Below are 21,417 nucleotides of genomic sequence, written 5' to 3'. Positions count from 1 at the left end.
GTTGGACTTGATCTCAGAAGTCCCTTCCAACCCAGCTGATTCTATGATTCTGATTCTAAGCATGTCTACCTAAAACCATATAGATCAAGTGTTGTGATCAGAAAGTTGGTAGGATGTCTTGCCACAGGCCTTCTGTTCTAAGCATATTCTGATATATTCTCCTATTAAAAGTTTTAACCTTGAACTCAGGGTCTCTATAGCTGAATAATGAAGCACATCAAGTTTGCAGCGCAGCTCAGTGCATCAAGTTTGTACATGCTGAAGCGGGTGTCCCAGAGTAGCTGAACTTGAGAGGGGAGAGTCCTGGAAACTGACACTGTGGAGCAGCAGAAGCTGGTGGTGGAGACTGCAGCACTGGGGGGAGTATTTACAGCTGCTGAAGAGGAATTTCTTGTTTTGCTGGGAAAGAAAACTTACTGTAAAAAGCAGATACGCACTGCAGGGTCATAGAATCATAGAATCAACCGGGTTAGAAAAGACCTCCGAGATCATCAAGTCCAACCCTTGATCCACTACCACAATGGTTACTAGACCATGGCACTAAATGCCACATCCAGTCTCATCTTAAAAACCTCCAGGGACGGAGAATCCACCACCTCCCTGGGCAGCCCATTCCAGTGTCTGATCATTCTCTCTGTAAAAAATTTCTTCCTAATATCCAACCTAAACCTCCCCTGGCACAGCTTAAGACCGTGCCCTCTTGTCCTTGTCAGCACTGAATGCAGAAGTAAAGAATGGTGCTTCTTAGTAAGTTTTTATAGATGTTACTGAGGCAGGGCAGCAGCATCTCTGCTTATTTTACTAGTGCATGAATGCAGCCTGGTATGGTCTTGGAAGGATACTTATGGAGCTTTAGTTCTCCATTATCATCCCTTGTGGCCATGCTGCCTCTTGTGCAGCTTAACAGGCACATTCCACTACAGCATAACTTGACCTGATTTCACCAGGTATGTATCTGCTATTACACCTTTGCTGAGGTGCATAGTATGTCTCTACAAAAACATTAACCTAATATTTTATAGTTCTGAAATCAAGAAACAATTAGTCATTCAGCTTTCACTGAAGTTAGGCTCAGAGGCATCTGTTTTGGAGTCTTGTAGGCACTGAGTAGTAAACTGGAATAAAAAAAGGTTATTCTAGTTAATTTCTGTTTCCTGTTTTTTTGTGTTTGACCTGACTTAGGGAGAACAATTAAATTTAAAACAGACATTTATGATAGAGTTGATCTAACTATAACTACATTTTGGAGTAGTTTGGTCTTTCTTCTACCATAACTTTCTTATATTTGTATTTCATTATTGGAAAAAGGACTTCAAACATGTTTGATAAGACCATGATCATTAGTGCCTTGAGTTCTCATTGTAAAAGCATTCAATTTATGAAAAAAAAGATATAGAAAACAGTAAACATTTCTTTAGTTGTTTATTTATGCATTTTTCACTGGAAGCTAACCACAATCTTTTTCCAAAAATATTTTGCTCTGAGTTTCATTTATTTAGCTCTAGAATTTCCTTAGACATCTCAGTTTTGAACCAGGTGTTTAACTTAGACCATGTATTTCTAGGGGTAACTAAATCAGTTACCGAAGAATAACTGGAATTTTAGCATGACTATTGAAAAAAAAAAGATTGCTGATTCCTGTGGAAAGGGAACTTATGCACAAAAGTCAAATTCTGAGAGCTGGTAACAAATGAGGATCGAGGACAAGCTTCACCTAGAAGCCAATACAATATTTATAAAAATTTCATTCCATTATTAACCGCATTAAAGCACTATTTTTATTCTAATTAAATATATAATTTTCCTTTTAAAATGCAGCAAATATTGTTCTTTGTGATCTTGTTTTGTAATGTCATTGTGTTCCCACACAATTCCTCCCACTGAAAGAATATATATTTTACTGTAAAGAGATCAACTATCATTGCTTATGGAATTATGAACTTCTCACTGTTCTTATTAGTCATTCTTAAAACAGGATGCTCTGAACAGACAACAAAAGGATATGCAGGAGATACAGCTTCTCATTCACAGGTCAAACATTCCTTCTGAAACCCCAAAAAAGGAATATTCCTTTAAATATTCCTGGTAGTCTAGGAGTGAGTCACTGTAAATCTCAGACTTCAACAACTGGAATAGAAAGAGTCCTGAGGTCACACCTGAAACAGAATTTTAGGGAGTAACATATTGCATTACGAAATGAGTCACGAGGCCAGCTGTGTTTATATATATTGTGCAATTAAAAGTTGGTGATCTTTCTCCTGATAACAATGGGGTATGCTGTACTCTGAATTCACAAGTCACATGGAGAAAAATCCAGTGCTTGGCCCTTATCCAAAAATGACAAGGACAAGTACATGAGCAAGTGGTGATTTGTCTTGCTCAGTCTCTGAAAGATTCTTTCTTTTTTTGAGTTCTGTTATTTACAAAGTAATACAAATGTTAGGCAATAATCAAGCATAGAGAGCTGACTGTAGTAATATAGCATTGACGGACTGGAAACCAGATGGTCTGTCAGATAATGAAGTATTATCTGGCAAGAGATTGTTTCTGAAAGCCAACATCCTCACCTATTTAGCACTCTGGAATGTCGACATATCGGTTACCACATTCATGAGATGGTATGTGTTGTACTTTAGAAACCTCCCTAGAAGAGGCTTTTTAATTCAAAATTACTGCCTGATGAGAGGGTAGAGGTGCCATTATTGTAGCACAGCTGGATGAGTATAATACATAGCAAGATGTGAACCATACATCAAAACTCAGAGTTAAAGAGGAAAACATAATAGGCTACATCCTGATTTTTGTCTAACCAAAACCATAGTTTCATGAATGTTTTAAACCAACACTCACCAGAAGAAGCAGTGGTGTATGCTGCATGCCCAGAGCTGTGTGTTCCTGCTTTTGTGCCACACTCTCATTTGTGCCAGCATATGCACTTCTGCACCTCGTCAGAAGTCTTAAATGTTGGGAAAATGATCAGGCCATTAAAAAATAAATGTATTGGTAATCTGGAAGGGTTCCCCTTATCTGGTTCATCATGTCGCACAAAATTCTGCCAGGAGAATTGACAGGGTAGTGTGAAGGCAGGACAGAGCAATTGGGAAAGGAAGATGAGGAAGGTGGGATAATTTCCTCTTTGACAGCAGTGCTAGTTTATCCCAAATGTGGGTGAAACCAGAATTCAAGAATAGCCAGAGCTGTTGGAGGTAAACATAAATCGCAGATGCTGCAGCTGCCACCTGGGAAGACAGAACAGAGAACACAAAAGGCGAAGGCAGCTGACTAGAGGACGGGTGGGTGCAGTGCCCAGGGTTTGGAGATACTTCATGGACTCCAAAATGTCTCACCGTGGCTGTAATTATAGCATAAGTTGGAGTGCAAAATGAAGAAAAACAACATGAAGTAGATTAAGTGGTTTATTTAGAAGATGGTAGAGAACTGGTAAGGCTATTATCAGTAAGACTGTAGTTTACAACTTCAGCTTTAATTCCACAAGCCATTTTCATTACTTTCATGATTACCCAACTGAAAACTAGCTGGCCCCATGATATTAGCTCTTTAATATTTTCATAAGCCATTTTCTGTAATCAAGACTAGGAAGTCCTTTGCTAATATGAAGGAGGAAAAGTGGCACATGTTACTATTGGATGGAAAGAAAATAGTTATATAATCTGTTGCAGTATGTAATAAATAACTGATAACTACTCTTAAGAGTATATACATTTTCCCATCGTTGATGGCATTATTCATTAACAACACCTAAAAAAAAATTTGCCTAGATAACATAAATCAGATAAGAGGACTTCACCTTCCATGATTTCAGTGCTATAGTATTCAATACTGATTATATAAATAATTTCTTGAAAAAGTCTGTCTCACTCAACAAACCAACATAGAGAATGGAGCTTGAAATGGACTAAATTGGATTTGTGGAATCACTGGACCCAGTTTTCTTTGGAGGGTGACTTTTCTGGCAGCAGGGTGAATTTTCTATCTGCCAAGTAGATGACAGAATTCAAAATTTCCCTGAAGTGAAATTAATACTTTCATGCACTTTAAATATGTATGCTGAAACATTATCAGTTAAAGTATCTTTTTCTCAAGCTTGGTTTGGGAATGCTTCAAAGCCATAGTTATCTCTAGAATTAAATGCATAATTCATTCCAGCCCTTAACATTTTTGAATCAAGTAAAGAACAAAAATTAAGAATTTAAGTAAAAAAAAAAATTTAAAAAAAGAGCTACATGCAGAAAGTAGACATTAAAATAAGCATTTAAAATCAGTATTGTGTTTTATTCCCTGTGAACTTTATGAAGTTGGTAATTGTTTCAATAGGCACAAAAACTGGTGGAGCAGTAAGTGAGAACAGATTAGTGTTTTAGAATAAGACCCAATTTTCATGGTCACTATGTATTTTCATATGACCAAATACAAAGTAATTCAAGGGGGTATCAAAATTGAGATTATACTTGCTATATCAACAATGCAGACAACATTGTCTGAGGAAGCAGTAACACTGAAAGAATTAATTTTTGAAGGTAGTTACGTAACAGAAACTCATAGAACTGTACCATAGAAAAAAAGATCATGCAGTCCTAAATCATGAAGAAAGAAAAATACTGTGTGCAACTAAGGAATAGCAAGGAAGTACAGAATTTTACCTCTCTATATAACTTTGGTAGCACAACTGATAAAATACTGAATTAAATCAACACTGCAAAGAGAATGTAGAAATACTGAAGAAATTTGAGAGGTCTACAAAACTGGACTGGGAGGAAGATAGACCTTGTGTCATAAAATAAAAGCGGCTAAGTTTTTCTGTTCATGAAAGACTATATTGAAAAGTTACTTGATTGCTATGTATAGAAATATTTTTCACCTCTGGAAAAATTTTCTGGCACCTGGGAGTTCACAGGCTTTCAGCCTTGCTTGCCACAACAAGTACCTGGGATCTGATGTTAAGCAAATGCAGCCTTCAAACACAGTTTTCTCTCAATGTCGAAAAACCCTGCAACAATCATTTGGAGGACTTCTTCTGGAAGGCCATTACTTAAGGCTTTCCAAATATTATTTTATGTAGTTTCTAGATGAAAACTTATATAAGTAATGTGATGAATCCTAAGGGGTCCCTTCTGAGTTTGCACTCTAGTCTCATAACTCATCCCCTGTCTTGTATTAAGCTTTGAGAACAGGAAATCTTGCACTGCCCTGAAACTACCATAACACTTGGACGTTTGCATTACAGTAATGACTGTACTTACGTCATGTTTCAGAGCTTCAGCAAGTCACTGTCAGGGATCAAGAGGGATTATTTTTTCTTAATGCACAATTGACTAGAAGCATGATAGAGAGGGGTTTTTTTCCTTCCTTTTAAGCATGATTAGATACAGATGAAGATGTGATAGCATGGATTAGTCTTTCGACATAAGAAGGAAATCCATTTGGAGAGAGGGGGATTGGTTTATTGTTGGAGGCTCAGAGTTTTACCTATTTACAGTCTGGGGGTAAGGAAGGAATTTCTGCCTCAGTCTGGTAGGGAATGTCATAAGTTTCCTGTTCTGGGCATCGTCTCTTGCTCTTTCTGGCTGTTCTCTGCATTCCACCTAGCCTGCTGCTCATACTTCCTGCGTTCAAGACCAATGTCATGTTTAATCTGTATGAGAACAAATACAGCAAAGCAAAGGGGAGTTTTATCCCTATTGAGCATCCCATCAATCACCCTGAACAAAATTTCAAACCATAAATGCTCTTATATCCATCTTACACATCCATCACAGGTACAACATTTTAGCTTCTTCTGCTCTTGTCATGTCATCTCCACATACATTTCTTTCTTTCTCTTTTTCTTAACTTTTACTGTTCCAAACATTTCCTTTTTTTTAATTCCTTTCTCCACTCTTCAGTAATCTGGAGTACAGTGTGGTTTTACTGGTAACTGCATTAGCTCAAATGAGTGTGGAAGACTGTGGTATGGAGATGGTATGAGCATCTTGGGCAAGCTTTGTTAGGAAAGTGTAGGCATTTCTTAAACCTGGTACATCACTGAAAGAATGCTTGCCCTGTGACAAGCAGTTACTAAATGCAGCTATTTGTGCACTTTTTAAAAGAGTTTCAAATCTCTCTGGCCTATTTGCTGTCATGGATCCTCAATCCTATAGTAGGCATACTTATGCTCTCCTCTCCAAGCTGCTGTCCATATACTCAGGTTGTCAGTTCTTCACTGCTCTTACTATTGCTTATTATTGTTCATCCTTGCTATAGCTCCAAATAATCCTCTTGCCATACTGCATTTTCTTTTGAAACTTTACTTTAAAAACCTTTTCTGAGGCTGAAAAAATGCTGTAGGCTAATTCATTGTAACAGTAACATAGCCCTCCTTCAGTATCTTTACTATAATTCTTAAGAATTTAGCATTTAATTCTTATTAAGAATTAGGCTGAGATGTAGATGACATTTTACTTTGTCCAGTGTTTCTGTTTGCCAGTCCAAGCACATACAACAAGAACTGTTCAGTCACTCAACAAATAACAGAAGAAATTTAGCTTACTCCTCTAGAGGTTTAATCAATGATATGTTACACTACTGGAAAGAAACCCAGTGTTAGGATTTTCTTTTTGCTTGTTTGGTTGGGGGGTTTTTGTTGTTTTGCAAGCAAAGTTTTGCATCAAGTCCAGGCAATTGTAATATATTGATTTTGTCCTAACCAGTTGGCGCAAATACTTCAGAATCTGGGGAGTAAGAAACTATTTCTTTCAGAAAACTCATTCTCACAGACCTTTCATTGTAACAAGTAATAATGTATCGTTTTAAAACAAATAACCAAAACTTAGATTATACTATAACTAAATGTTAAAAGATTTTTAACACAAAAGTCAATTGTGCAATAATGGCAGATGTATGATAGTGCTCCACTTTTTTAATCTCTGATTTTACTTTAGAGGATAGGAATTATGTTGTGACTGGTCCTTTGTTGCAAGACTGTTGCTAAATTTCTCTTCTTTTCAATTCTCGAGGCTCGGCTTTGCAGTTCTCAACATTTTCAGTGACTAGGCCAGTTTCACATTGCATCAGTCCACCCACTTCCAAGAAAATGTTTTCAAAGGCTGTGTGTACTCCTGAAAACATGCAGACTGAGGCACCAGTGTTTTCTTTAATAACTGATGAAAATAAAATGTTGGTGATTAGAATCTGTGTGGTTTTACTTGATTTGGACATATCCCACAGAAGATTAAAAAACAAAATACTGCAAGATCATCCATTACCAGTGGGTAATTTCCTGGACACTGAAATGCAAAAGATCCAAGAACATTCTGCAGCTCCTTAGAATTCTGTATGTGTAGGACTGTGCAGAGCTACAGATGTTTTCACTGCCACAGAAATCACTAAAAACTGCCAGGGAATTTGGCCCAGATGTGCTATAGAATTACAGTGACCCTGGTAATAGTGAAACCTTAAGCAGCAAACACCAGATGTCCAGTAAAATGGTTAAAAATGAGATCCAAAGCATTTTTTTTACCACATCGTCACAAACAAGTATGGAGTGAATAAGCTGAAAATCTCAAGTAGTACTTCATTATTTGTCATCTCTAAGATGATTCTATGTGCTTGACTTGTTGTGATATAGTGCCATTTGAGGATAATGTCTCATAGGAAAGCTGCATTCCCAGAGGCTTAAAAAATTTTGAAAAATTAATTAACTAGACAGGTATATACACTAAACTTAATACACAGTTGTATTTTTCTCCTTACTTCCTTTCTCTATTCATTTTCCTTGAAAAGTGATTTTGGCTGTGTCTTACAGTAGCTTGCTGCAGACAGGATAAATGAACTGCTGTTAGTGCCAGCTAATGTAGTTCTACTTTGGCTCAAATGGTAGCAGACTCGAGCTGTGGTACCAGGGCTCCATGCACTGCCTCATTCTGTCTGGATATACATGATAAATGTACTTTTCCTACAAAGTACAAGTATTCATTACATTATGAGGCACTACTTTATATTTTGTAGTTTGTGGAGGGGTCCATGTACGGCAGACCCCGGAGATTATGGAAAACATTACATTTCTCTTTCCACTCTATTGATTATTTATAATTTTTTATATCCCCATGTGTAAGTTTTAGATATTCATTATCAGAACATACTTTAGCCATTTTTTAAGTGTCGCTAAATCAAAAAATCATTTCTGTTACAAACCCTGAATAAAATGTGCAATTCATGAAAGGCTGTTTGTGTTTGTCAGTGGCACAGATATGCATCAGACAATAGACATGTATCAGTATACACAAGTTAGATTCCCTGTTTTTGCTCAAAGCCTGAATGTAGAGTACTCTGCTCAGTTCTGCCTCTGGAAAACTAATGGTACCAAGTTTTTTTACTCGGAACTGGGGCTTATAGACTTCATAGATAAAAGCAACAGAAAAATAGAAAGAAAGAACCACAGGTAAAAAAAAAGACTTGAATGCTTAAGGAAAAAATGAGGAATATGTAGTCTTTGAAAGCAAAGGGGTAGTTATGTCATCCAAACTCTCTTAAAACTTCTTTGCAAAAGATGTGGTATAAACTATATTAAAATAAAGAGCTCTGTTACTCACTTTTACACAAGAAAATGTAAAAATTTGTTTACTAAAAAGTATGTTCTTCCCTACAGGAAAAACTCATCATAAACCAATCAGTGCATCATGACAGAATGATAGTTTAGGATAAACTACTCTTTTCAGAAGTACTACTGCTTAAAAATTTATGAGTTCTCCATTTTTTTATTTATGCAGCTTTTCAGATAATTTTCAGCTGGCCTCAGAGTCATCCTGGTCTGAATTTTCGTAACGCAAAAGGAGAACACAAGGCTGTTGTCTACACTGCTGAGTTTTGTGGGTTTTTTTCAGTGTATTGCCAGTTTCACATAGTTTCAGTACAAGATAATAAGTTGTGTATTTCATTCTTGAACTGCAGACACACATTTTATTAAAAACTCACTGACACTCAAGGAGTTTCCAGCATTTTTACCTTACAGCAAAAAAGAACCCGTAGAAGAACCTACTGCATTGTCTATCAATGCTGATAGAGTCAGATGCCTTTCTTTCAGAGCATTGTCTGAGGATGCCCAGTGCTCCAAACTTTACCACATGTTCCTTTAAGACCTGCTACAATTACAGTAGAAATCATTGCACTTGGAGCTCTCTGGCCACCCTTGCCTTGCAAAACTCCTTGTAGCACAGACTTTCTTGTCTTCCACAGTTGTCTTCTGGGGACAGATTTGCAAGAAAGCTATCCTTACCCTAGCTGAAACAACATAAATGTGTTCTTATGTCCTTGCTGGCAGTCCTATCCATAGATAAGGTTTTCACATGTCTCTAAATCAACTCTGTAGAATACCAGGCAATCATTTAGTCATGCCTAGTGTTGTTTATATTGACTTTGTAATGCTCTCTGATGATGGTGAATAGGGAGGTAATGTGGTTGCAAGTTGCAATTACGCTTAGATGTGAGATCATGGCAAACAATACTGCTGCAGAGGTGCAATGGTAATCTCCAGCTAATCTGGCTGAGTTCTACATCCAGTTCAGAGCTGGTAACCAAGCAAGCCTTGTGGCATGTTTGTGAGCTACACAGGAAAAACAATTCTCTTTTGGAAATGCAGAGAAAATTAGAGATCTAGAAGAAAATAAAATTTGATCCAAAATTACTTTTTTGACATATTGATGGTTATAAGGCACTATTATTTTAAGTCATAAAATGCAGAAAGGTTTGACACAAAAAAATGCATGCTATAGGCTGTAAAACAGAGTGTATTGCATTTACTTGGTTTGCTACATGTTCATTTTTTTAAGTAAAATACTTTGTATGTTTTTAAAGTAACTTAGGAGGGAGGGTCCATTTGTTTTGTTTATTCAATGGTGAAGTGGCAAAATTTCTTTTCTGCAGAAGAATTCAAGTTGTAAGGAGTGCTGGATCAGAAGAGTATATTGAGAAAAAGAAAACATTTCAAAAGAGATGTTCAGGTCAAACCTGCTCAGGCAGGTCTGCTGCTCAAAGAACACATTGCAAGCTTCTTTAAAGAATAAATAATCCAGTAGAAACTGCCACATCACCTACACACAGACTCCATTACTTTTTGAGAAAAATTCTGACAGGTTTCTTTACAGATGTCTATGCAGATGAGGAGACTGTTGGCAGGTGAGGCATGGCTACATAAAAGTAGACCACTGAGTAGTAGGTAGCAATAATAATAATTAGGATAATTAGGAATTAATAATAAGTAGGAGAGCAACTTTCACACTGTTCTTCACACATCTCTCTTGCATGTTGATCTGGTCTCAAAAAGTATTTACGTATATCCGCATCACAATCTTGCAGCAGGTTTTCCATCAGTAACTATATTAGAGTACACCACTGGTGTAAAGCCTTGCAAAATATGTTTCTAGTAGTCTAACAGTCAAATTTTAGTTGGAATCCTTAGGTAAATCTTCTTTGTTTCTCAGTCATTTAACCGTACCTTGCTTGTCCGTTTTCTCTTTGACAATCTCAGAATGAAAGTTATTATCGTAAAGGTTATCACATGACATCATAGTGCTTTATGTTATAAATTGTGTGAGAAGGACAAGATAAATGTCATTATACTGTGGGACTATCAGAGTACTAAAGATGGAATCTGTGTGGAAGCATTGCTGCATATTAACTCAAATGGGAGCTTTCATGTTTAAAATATATTGTGATTTAAAAAAAAAAAAAAAGTCAGTATTAACTGTCCATTCTGTTTGTTCTTGGATTGGAGTAACATTAAGGAAAATGTATTAACCCATATGGTATTTTTAGGGCATTTTAAGGAATGAGGAATAGGAGGGCATTGCTCCTACATCTGTAATGCAGATCTTCATATGACAGTGTAACCTAGCCTGCAATGAGCTGTCTGGAACAAGGCACTGAAGTTTGGTTTTGCACCTGTGCCCTCACTGTATCACACTGGCACTGCATGATGGCACTCTAGTGGATAAAAAGACCTGTGACACTGTCTCTGTACTTAGGGGAAGTCCCTGTACCTAGGGACAGTAAGTGTTGTAGTTTCTTACAATAACTGTAAGAAATATCTGCTTTTCAAGGAATAATTTTCTTGCTTCCGAGTACTTAAAATCTTTCTAATGACTTTCTTACAACTGAATCTCATTTTGGAGACACATACAAGTATTGTGTCTGTCTTTAGATAGTTTCCTCACACATCTGTGTGGTAATACCTTTCAGTCCTGTGACACATCTAGATATCACAGGTGGAAATTCAAATGCCAGTATGTGTACATGTTCATGGTGCTGTTCACTACCTAAGCAGTGCTACAAATTCTGCACACTTTAAACTCAGTGCATATAGGACTTTAGCTGTCTACTGGTGCAACGATTAACAGTATTGCTGTTACAAAATCAGGAATATTTTATTATTTTCCTGATACAGATACTGTAAAGGAAGTAAGAAAAATACCCCAAAGGTCAAGATGCTAAAAAATGAAATAAAATTATTTATTATGTGCATGTTTGTATATATTCAATGATGCTCTATTCTCTTTAATGCTAAAAAGAGCTGTTTTGAGATTTTTTTCAGAACTGGGAAAAATATGCACATTTTTTAGTTTGTTAAAAACACTTTATAAAACCACTACTGGCCTAGATTTACTTTAGACTTCAGAAGATGGATGTGTTTATGGATTCGAATAATTGCAGACAAAATTTTGCACCTGCAGTTGTGGTTGCCTGAAGTTCAGTTCAGTTTAAGTATCTACATCACTGATTGCATCTGTAAGTTAAAAACATCTAACTAACCTAAATTACAAGCACAAATAATTGCAGGTGCAAAACTCGTACAAACACAAAACGATCTCTGAAAGTTGGTCTTCAGAATCTCATTGTAAGTTATTCACTGTATCATGAACCTAGAGTCCTCTTGGGAGAGTCACTAATCTGTATAATGACACTGAAAGCCTCTTGAATCTCAAATTTAACTAGCAGATGGGAAAGAATACATGGAGTCATATAACTCCCTAGGGATTACGGATGTGGATATTGAAGAGTATAACTTATTCCAATGAAGGATAACATTGACTTGCAATCAAAAGTTTCCTTCCTGAACCACATTTTTTCTGATGAAATTAAAACAACTTAATGTTGTATTTTTATGAAGTCACAACCAATTTAAGTAAGACACATTGCAAGGGCAAGCACAGAAATTTTGCTCATCTCATGATTTTTCATTTAATGAATCACAGCATCAGTTTAACAGAGAAATGCTGCCACTCTTTCTATAAAACACATCTAAGTATCCTCTCTGTGATTTTCTTTTTTTAGTGTCTGGCATAGATTTCTAAGCACATATCCCCAAAAATCTATTTTTGTTTCCTCTGATATCAAAATTAAGAATCATTTTCTTATATTCTTTAGCTTCAATAGACATAGGTGTGGAGCTACTTTAACACAAAGACTGCTTCCTGTCATACCAGTTATGGCAGTACTGTTGGCAAAAGGAGAAAAAAACCCCATAAATTCTCTTCTAGTGTTTGAACAACTAAAACTTCTGTACAAATGAAACAGTCTGCCAGTTCTGACAATCCAAAATGCAATGAAGAATTTTTCTGTTTCAGAAGCTCTAGGCAAAGCTGTTTTGGCATGTCTGTAGCTTGTTCCTCTTGCAAACAAAGGGGTAGCTAGATGGAAAGTCTTTGGGGGAAGAAATGCTGTCAGTTGTAAGAAATGAGACATGTAGACCCACTCTACAGCCCAGCTAGTGATTACATGCAGGTAATTTTGTAAGAGCCCAGACCAGCTGCCAGTGATAATAATGCTGCCATTTGCACTGATTTCAAGAGGAATTACACCAAACAGACCAGCTTAAGGCTTCTTAGAAGCATGGGCGAAGCTGGTATTTTGTTCACTGGTGTTGGGGCCAGACAACAAGAGAAGTGTTCAGAAGGCACAAGCAGTGGTGTCAGGGAGCCCTGCGCAGCAAGTGCTGCTGCTCCTGCACCGGGCTGGCAGCAGTGAGAGCAAGTAGAGTGTGCTGCAGCTGGCAGAGTCCTGTCTCCCCACCCACCAGCATCACTATCTTCTCAGGTACCCCAATAACTCCCTCGGCAGCAGTGTCCACCCAGCTTCACAGGCCCCTGGCACTTGCAGGGTAATAGCTGGAGGTGTAAGCATATCTCCATTTTTAAAAATCCAATTTAATTTAATTCACATTAATCTGTTACTCAAGCAGTACATGGTAATGGTGTACCACTCAAATTATTAATTTCTAATCATCCTTGGGGGAAAATATCCAGAAAAATATGTTCTTTTTGCACACACAGGAAACTTTTGAGGCTTTGTTTTGTGTTACAAAGCAAGGCTACACCTTAACCTTCCTAGATTATTTTTTCTTAGCTGCTTGGGTATAGTAAAACACAGAAAGCATGTGAAAAACATGTAGTATAGAAGTAAAAATGCATATAAAAGTAAAAAAGACAATTATTTGAATAGAAATAAATTTTAACAAAGATCCCTTTTTTTACTCTTTTTGTTGCTATAGACATAAGTAAGGAAGGAGAAGGTTTCATCTTACCTTTTCTTGAAGAATTTATATTTGTGTCCTGTAACTCACATAAATTTAGAGTGCAGCTTTCTAAGCCAAAAAATTAGCAAGGATTTTGACCGAGAGATTCAGAGGTGATTAAAACTCATGGATGGAAGACTCATTTCTCAGTAAGAATAACAGTCACATGGATGATGGATCGTAATAACTTCATAATCTGACCCACATGCAGTAAATATGTTGATGACTGTCATTTTGAGTAAGTGAGGTAGATTGATGCTGATTATTAATCCATTTCTTGGCCAGTCTGATTGTTTCTGAGCCAGTTTCTCCACTGTTTAGTACTTTCCTGAATTATCCTAATAGCTTTCACCAACAGTCTCTTCCTTTTTTACTAGTCACTTTTCATACTCTGTGTTGTCTTATCTTATTTGAGGGATTTCTTTCATTAATTGGTCTGCTTCTAGTGTTCTTACAGCTGGACACTTGGTCTTCTTTCAGCATATAGTATAACATCAGTGTTACTAAAGGCACATGGTAACATGATTCTGTATTACATTTACTTGCTGCAAAAAATTTATGTTTTTCCTTAATTCCAATGTATTGCAATGAAAGCTCAGTGAAAAAAAAGGGAAATATGTTGTGAAAATAAGGACCTAGTATTTAGTATTTAGAATCAGAATCTAAAATGGCAGATGTCAGGAATAGTGTGGCCAGCAGGACTAGGGCAGTGACTCTGCTCCTGTACTTGGCACTAGATAGGCCACACCTTGAGTACTGTGTCCAGTTCTGGGCCCCTCAGACGCTGAGGTGCTGAAGAGTGTCCAAAGAAGAGCAACGAGGCTGGTGAAGGGGCTGGAGCACAAGTCCTATGAGGAGAGGCTGAGGGAGCTGGGGTTGTTTAGCCTGAAGAAAAGGAAGCTCAGGGGAGACCTCATCGCTCTCTACAATTACCTGAAAGGAGGTTGTAGCCAGGTGGGGGTTGGTCTCTTCTCCCAAGCAACCAGCAGTAGGACAAGAGGGCACAGTCTTAAGTTGTACCAGGGGAGGTTTAGGTTAGACATTAGAAAGGAATTCTTTACAGAGAGAGTGATCAGACATGGGAATGGGCTGCCCAGAGGTGGTGGATTCACCGTCCCTGGAGGTATTTAAGAAGAAACTGGATGTGGCACTTAGTGCCATGGTCTAGTAACCACAGGGTGATGTTGGGTCAGGGTTGGACTTGATGATCTCAGAGGTCTTTTCCAACTCAGTTGATTCTGTGCTTCTGTGATATCAGACACAGCATAAATAATATAGCAGACACAGAATAAATAAAGAAATATATTTGCCTAATAGAAATTCAGAAGCCTGATTAGCTGTGTCATTGATAGCTTTATATAAGGTTCCTGTAGAGATGTGTATTTTACATTTGCAGTAGAATAATTTACATAACATACTTCACAGGAACAAAAAAAGCTTTTTGGAGAGCAATGAAGTTTCCAAGCCTGGTTTTCTGTGAACTTGTCAAACCTCTAATATCTTTTCAATGATGCCAAACTCTGTGCCACTTATCCCAGAATGAAACCCAGCCTCCTCTATATCATCCCTCTTCAGCTGGGCAAAGAGTTGCAGATCCTGTGATTGAGGGTGGATGACATGTGTGAACTGGTTAGTGACTTGCAGCTCTTAAAATACTTGGCTAAATATGTCCCTTTTTCTCAGTGATAGGTACTAATTTGTGTCTGCCTTCACTAAGCACTTCTGGGAATTTTAAATCTGTATCTCCAGCTAGGACAACACAAAGATCATGTCACAATAACAGCTATGTTAAAGTTAATATTGCCCTGTTTTCAGTTGTTTACTTTCTGTTGATAATAAATTCACAGCATGCTACATACCATGAAATTAAAAGGTACCTTTTTCCTAGTATAGATGAAACTCTAAGCAAATTTCATTATATTTAGACATATTTTCTTCCTCTTTTTGAAGAACACCCATCTTTTTACCAATCATGTCTTCAAAATTCCTTCCCTTTGTTGAAATAAAACATTTTGTAAAATCAGAAAGTTGTGCATTTGTTTAATGTAAGTGATGTGGTCATGAAACCCAGGTCTTTTATTTATACTTGGGATAATGCAGAGGTAATGAAAGCCGAATTGGACCTAAGAGGTTTTTGTTTCAATTATAAAACAATGTGGATAAGTCCCTTGGATTTGACAGCAATAGAAGAAAGGGAATATTGTGCTTATGCCTTCAATCAACTTTATTAGATCCTTAAAGGGAAAATTATGTGAAAGACAGAAGAAGAAAACAACAAGAGCAAGATCCCAATTTCAGTGTAATTCGGAGAAAATAACTGATTTAGGTTGGTCGTCTTGCCAGGGTGAATGACTCAAGGCTTCCAAACAAGAAATGGAAACCAGAAGGATGGGGAAAGCCTGAAAGTACAAATAGAGAAGATATGATTGACTGCAGTGATTCAAAATCAACTGCTGCAAAGATGAGTTTGGGATCATGCCCAGAATACAATTGAATGGTGATGTTCATTTAGACCCTTAACGCTGAAACAAAATAAGATGTAGCTGTGTTTCTGTTAGAAATTTATTTGTTCTTTCCAGTGTCTCTAGCAAGGGATATGATGTCACGTCCCCTCTCTTCTATTACACCCTGCAGTGATTACTGCTGCTACTGCTGTTCCATAATCTTTCTGAACTAGTTTTCTGAGGGAAGGCCTGAATCCAGGTGATGATATCTTTCAGATGTGAAGCATCATCACCATTCATTAATTGCCTTTGAAAAATTTTATACACTGAGAGCAAGTAGGCTAACTCAGTGTTGTTGACCAAGCAAAAGAGAAGTATAAGATCATTGTGCGTGTATGTACTTTCTGACTGGCAAAGGCATTCAAGTTTTTGTTACTGTCATGCTAGTTTTTCAAAATTAAGTAAATAGTTCACTCTACAAAAATTTCAGATAATTGTATCTCTAATGGACACAATTTGCAAAGCATTATTTGGAAAAGTTGGGGGCAGCTGCTGGACCTCCACCTCAGGCACAGCAGGTTCTAAAAGAGACTACGCTTTGTGCAAAAAATTAGTCAGATGACAATAGGCAGTGATGAGATGGGATTGTCTTCTGCTTCCTCCTTTCCTTTATTTCTTTCATCTCACTGGCTGTGCTTCCTAACTTTTTTCTGCTTCTATTTCAAATCAGGAAGGAAAAAAAACCCTAAACCACAGTTCATAATTAAATACTGAACTAGTTCTTACCATGTTTACTGAATTACATATTGCATATATGGTTGTATATCCTCAAAGTTTTCATGTGTTTTTAGATTTCTAAACTTAATATGTTCCATAGGAATAGACCTTAACTCCTTCCTGTCTGTTTTTCATGATGAGATTTGCCTCCACATTGGAAAGGAGTAAAGCATTGAAACTCATTTACAGATTCCTTCACATTTTAGGGATTCATAGAGCCATCAATATAGGTTCTGTGGGTTGTCCTGGTTCATGGTAGAGATTCCTACAGCAGAAAATCTTCAATGTCAACCTTACAGCTGCAATAAGCAGATCAACCTGACATGACATGCACAGTGATATCTTTGCACAGGTATCTTTGCTGCAGAATGGCTGACCTGGTAAAGAGGGCTTTAAATTAGGAGCCACAGGGGAGGGAGAGAGTTACTGCAGGTCTGAGGGAGAGATGTACAGGCTGACAAGCTAAGTGCCTGGGATGATGTGAACAAGGAGGAACACAGAGTGAATAAAACAGGCTCAAGTGGGGTCACCTCAAGAATTTGCATGTGCATGAGGAAGTCTCTTCAAAGTGCCTGCATACTAAGGCACACAACATGGGACATAAACATGAGGAATTAGGGGTCTGTGTGCAGCTTCAGGGGTAGGATTTTGTTGGGATTCCAGAGATGCCGTGGACGGACTGGTGTGCTGCAGTGGAGGAACACAGACAGGAAGAAAAAGAGAGAGCAACTACTACCAAGTGCATGAGGATTAATGATGAGAGCTTATGGGTAAGGGTTAAAGAGCAGACTTACAGCGATGACTTGGTAGTAGGTGTCTCCTATGGGCTACCTGATCAAGAAGAACAAGCAGATGAGACCCAAAGAAGCAGCCTCCTGTTTCCAGACCCTGATCCTCATGGGGACTTCAATCCCCTGATACCTCCTGGAGGAGCAGGGCATAAGCAACCGATCAGGTTACTTAAGAACAGTAATGATAACTTCTTGACACACAGCAGTCAATGAGGAGAGGTGTTCTGCTGGAGCTCCAACACACAGATGAGGAAGGCCTCATTGGAATGAAGGTCAAATGAAGCCTTAATTGTTGTGACGAGATGGTGGAGTTCAGGAACCTGAGAAGACGGAGCAAGGCAAAAAGTTCACAACCCTAGACTTCAGGAGAACAGACTGTAAATTCTTCATGAATCTGCATGGAAAAGTCCCCTGATAGAGGGGTCTAGAAAACCTGGATAGTATTCAAGGACCAAGTCATCTCCAAAAGTCCCTTCCATCCTCAACTGTTCTGTGATTGAGAAGAAATGGATAATTGCTTTTTATATTTTCAGTTCCCATTTCTCTAGAACTTTCAAATAATCCACTTTCTGTTCACCTGGTGTGATGATCATCTGCATCACTGGTATTTTGACACTGAACTGGGAGAGAATGCTGAATTACTCTTTAAAAGTGACCATCTGCCCCACAGGATTGCTGAGATGACAAATCTATTGCTTGAATTCCTGTCTTATCCTTCCCCTCCACATTTTCTCTGAAAAGTTTTCCCTGAGATGCTCAGAGACAATGGGAATGTTACACAGTTTATATATGCAGTAGCTGCATACATTTTGAGTATACAAAAAGGCAACCTGGAAAAGGAATCTGTCCTGCTGTGTAAGGATAGGTAATGTTGCTGTGTGTTTTTAGAACTGAATTGTTGCTTTACACTGCATATTTCTCTGCTTATATATCTCTTACATAAATCTGGACCAAGATTGGGTCTCACATTTTATAGTCAGAGCTACACCTGTGAGCAGAGCAGCGGAAGACTTTTTGTTTCCCAATTCCAATCATGCGTAGTACTAGAAATTCCAAACAGGATGCCTGTTGTAGATATGCTTTCAGGGGTTTAGACTGAGTTGAAAGGAATAAAGTGTTTATAGGGATCTGTGTTCTTGTAGCTGATCCTACTTGGACCTCAGTTTCAGTTTGAACTCACATTAAAATGTATGGATTGCATGCTTGAAGTTATTTGATTTTTCAATAGCTTTCAATTGCTGAATCAACAATATACTCTGAATATGCATGAACCTTAAAGAGTAAGACTGGACCAGTACTAAGAATAAAGACCAATACCAGGCTGGATGGGAGTCTGAGTAGCCCATCTAGTGAAAGGTTCCAAGCTCATAGCAGGGAGTTTGGAACTAGATGATCTTTAATGTCCCTTCCAACCTAAACCATTCTATGATTCTGTGTTTCTATGGATCCAGTATATCTATATTGTTATATCTATATCTATAGGTATTTATAGGTATATCCATATCTATATTAATAGATACATACATATATATAATTAGTTTTGTGTGGAAGGTGAGACTGGAGAGACTGAAACACCTGATGACTCAACTGAATTCCTTAGATCTCCTACCCAAGGACTTTCATTATTTTGTCATGAAACCATAATTTTATAAAATGCTCAAAGTATCCTTTTATCATGGGCTGGAGTTCATAACTTGCTTACCTCAGAGGAAGGATAAGCAAGATTTCCACCCTGGAGAATCTTACAAGGCCTAAATTATGTCACTGATATTGGAGAAGCTTAAGAAGAAAACTCCAGAAAAGCATTCAAAGAAGGGAGGGAAAAATGGTATAACATTTGTGGCATTTTACATTCATGTGGGGAATATTATTTTAATTGTTTTCCTTTGACATTCACAGAATAACTATAGGAGAATCTATTAATGTCATGACTCTTACACATTCTGCAAAAATATTCCAAATAGTAGGTTGCTTTGGAAAGGTTAATCATCACATGCTAACGCTACCACCTTTCAATATTTTAAAAAGACAGAAATGCTTTGCTTTAAAAAGTGATTTTTTTTTTGTACGTGGAATCCTCTTATAGTCCTGAATAAATGTGTATAAATTGAAGATTAATAAGTTGTAAGATATGCTCTTGTTGGATAACAAGGTAGCTTATAGCCTTAAGCTAAGATCGGAGAATCAGATTAGATATCTGAAAAAGATTTTTTTGCTGTTAGGGTGACCAGGCATTGAAATATGTTGCCTGGGAAGGTGGTGGAGGCAACATACCTGGAGGTGTTCAAGAGGTATCTGGATTTGGCACTGGGTGATATGATTTAGGGTGATGTGGTTTAGGGGTTACAGTGGTAGTGCTGGGTTGGACTGGATGACCTTGAAGGTCTCTTACAACCTTGATGATTCTATGATTCTATGATTCTTCTTGGTGATTCCATTAGATTCCTTTCTGAACCCTCCCCAGGCACAATCTAAGTTAGTGTGAAGACCTAGCAGACAAGAATTATGTCTATTTTTGCCTCATATGGGGATTTTGAGAACTACCTGTCATTTAAAGCATTCCCAAGACACAGCATTATGCATCTATATTGGCCTTGTAAGCAGAGCTCAGGCTGCCTGCAAATGCCATGTATGTTTGTAGCAGGCTGTATATCTATATAGATAGATAGACATAAAATTGAGATGATGCAAAGCAAAACACTGCAACAAGAAAATCTTTGGCTTCGGGCCAGCTCCAGAAGTCAGCAGCTACTGTAAAATCCTTAGGTGTTTATAGAACCAGGCCAAGAGAGGGACAAAGACCTGAGTGAGTACAGTGGCAAGATAATGCCCAAATTTTTTTCCAAGGTGAAGTACATACATTCTGTTATGGCTCTGTGAATAGCTAACTTGTGTTAAAACTAAGTTGCCAAAAAAAAATTTATACATTTTGAGAGGGGTTAAAACTAAATTTTAAAAGATGTCTTACCCTAGCATGTAAACATGAGGGTTTTTGTGTGCAACTTGCTGCAGTCACAGTTTTTTTCAAATCTGTATTTTGTGACTTCATTTTTTTAATATTATCATTGCTGTGTCAAAAAAGTTTAAAACAATGAAATAATACTTCCTTATCATTGTCAAAACTGTTCTCCTTTTAAACACAATTTCTTGTCTACTCAGAAAAAAATGGATTTAATTTTTACATATTCATTGCTGAGTTCTTTATATCATCTCACCAGCACGTGGTATAATTGGTATCATATTAGTTATTTAGCAAGTAAGCAGAGAGTATCATTATTTGTCTGTATGCCTGGAAATGCTGAAAAGTTCGTTGTTTTACTCAAAAGTGAAAATAAAATTGGCAGTATGGTAATGATATGTTTTTTATCCATACAAAAATAATTTCTTTGTTTTTATTTGATAGATTACTTGGCTTCTACAAAGGAATATTTCCTCCTGTCTTGGCTGAGACACCCAAAAGGGCGGTGAAGGTAAAAATTCCAAGCTTCCTCCTTTAAAAATGTAGGCAGGGACAGTGGCAGCTGTAAAACATTTTATTTATCCCCTGCTGATTGAAATTAGAATCTTAAACTTATTTGGCATATTAATCCTCTGATTTTTACTAGGAGGAAAGTTTCCTGTTGATAGTACAATAAAAACTCTCCTTGATTAAGGAGTGCAGGATAAGGATCTTAGATGCTAAGCTATTTTTGACCTGTATATCCAATGTTACAGGAAAAAAATTGTAATTATTCTATATTGTCAAGAAATTAATAAAATAGTTTAAGTGTTATTTTAGCCTCATAATTACCTGTGGTTTAGATATTTTCCTTTACTGAAAATGCCTAGCATCTTGCAAAAC

The 21,417-nt window shown here is 37.4% G+C and overlaps 1 protein-coding gene across 2 annotated transcripts in view; it reads left to right on the top strand.

Moving 5' to 3' along the window:
- Positions 1 to 21,417, top strand: part of SLC25A21 (solute carrier family 25 member 21) — a 212,907-nt gene that overhangs the window by 167,064 nt on the left and 24,426 nt on the right. For both annotated transcript variants that reach the window (XM_008924983.2, XM_018082998.1), the window contains one exon: positions 20,980 to 21,046. In XM_008924983.2, the coding sequence (XP_008923231.1) occupies positions 20,980 to 21,046 (67 nt within the window). The remainder of the gene's footprint in view (positions 1 to 20,979; positions 21,047 to 21,417) is intronic.

The sequence above is a fragment of the Manacus vitellinus genome, unplaced genomic scaffold, assembly GCF_001715985.3.
Source record: "Manacus vitellinus isolate BGI_N305 unplaced genomic scaffold, ASM171598v3 scaffold_6_pilon, whole genome shotgun sequence".
Classification (NCBI taxonomy): Eukaryota; Metazoa; Chordata; class Aves; order Passeriformes; family Pipridae; genus Manacus; species Manacus vitellinus.
This window is presented reverse-complemented; position numbering and strand designations above follow the sequence as displayed.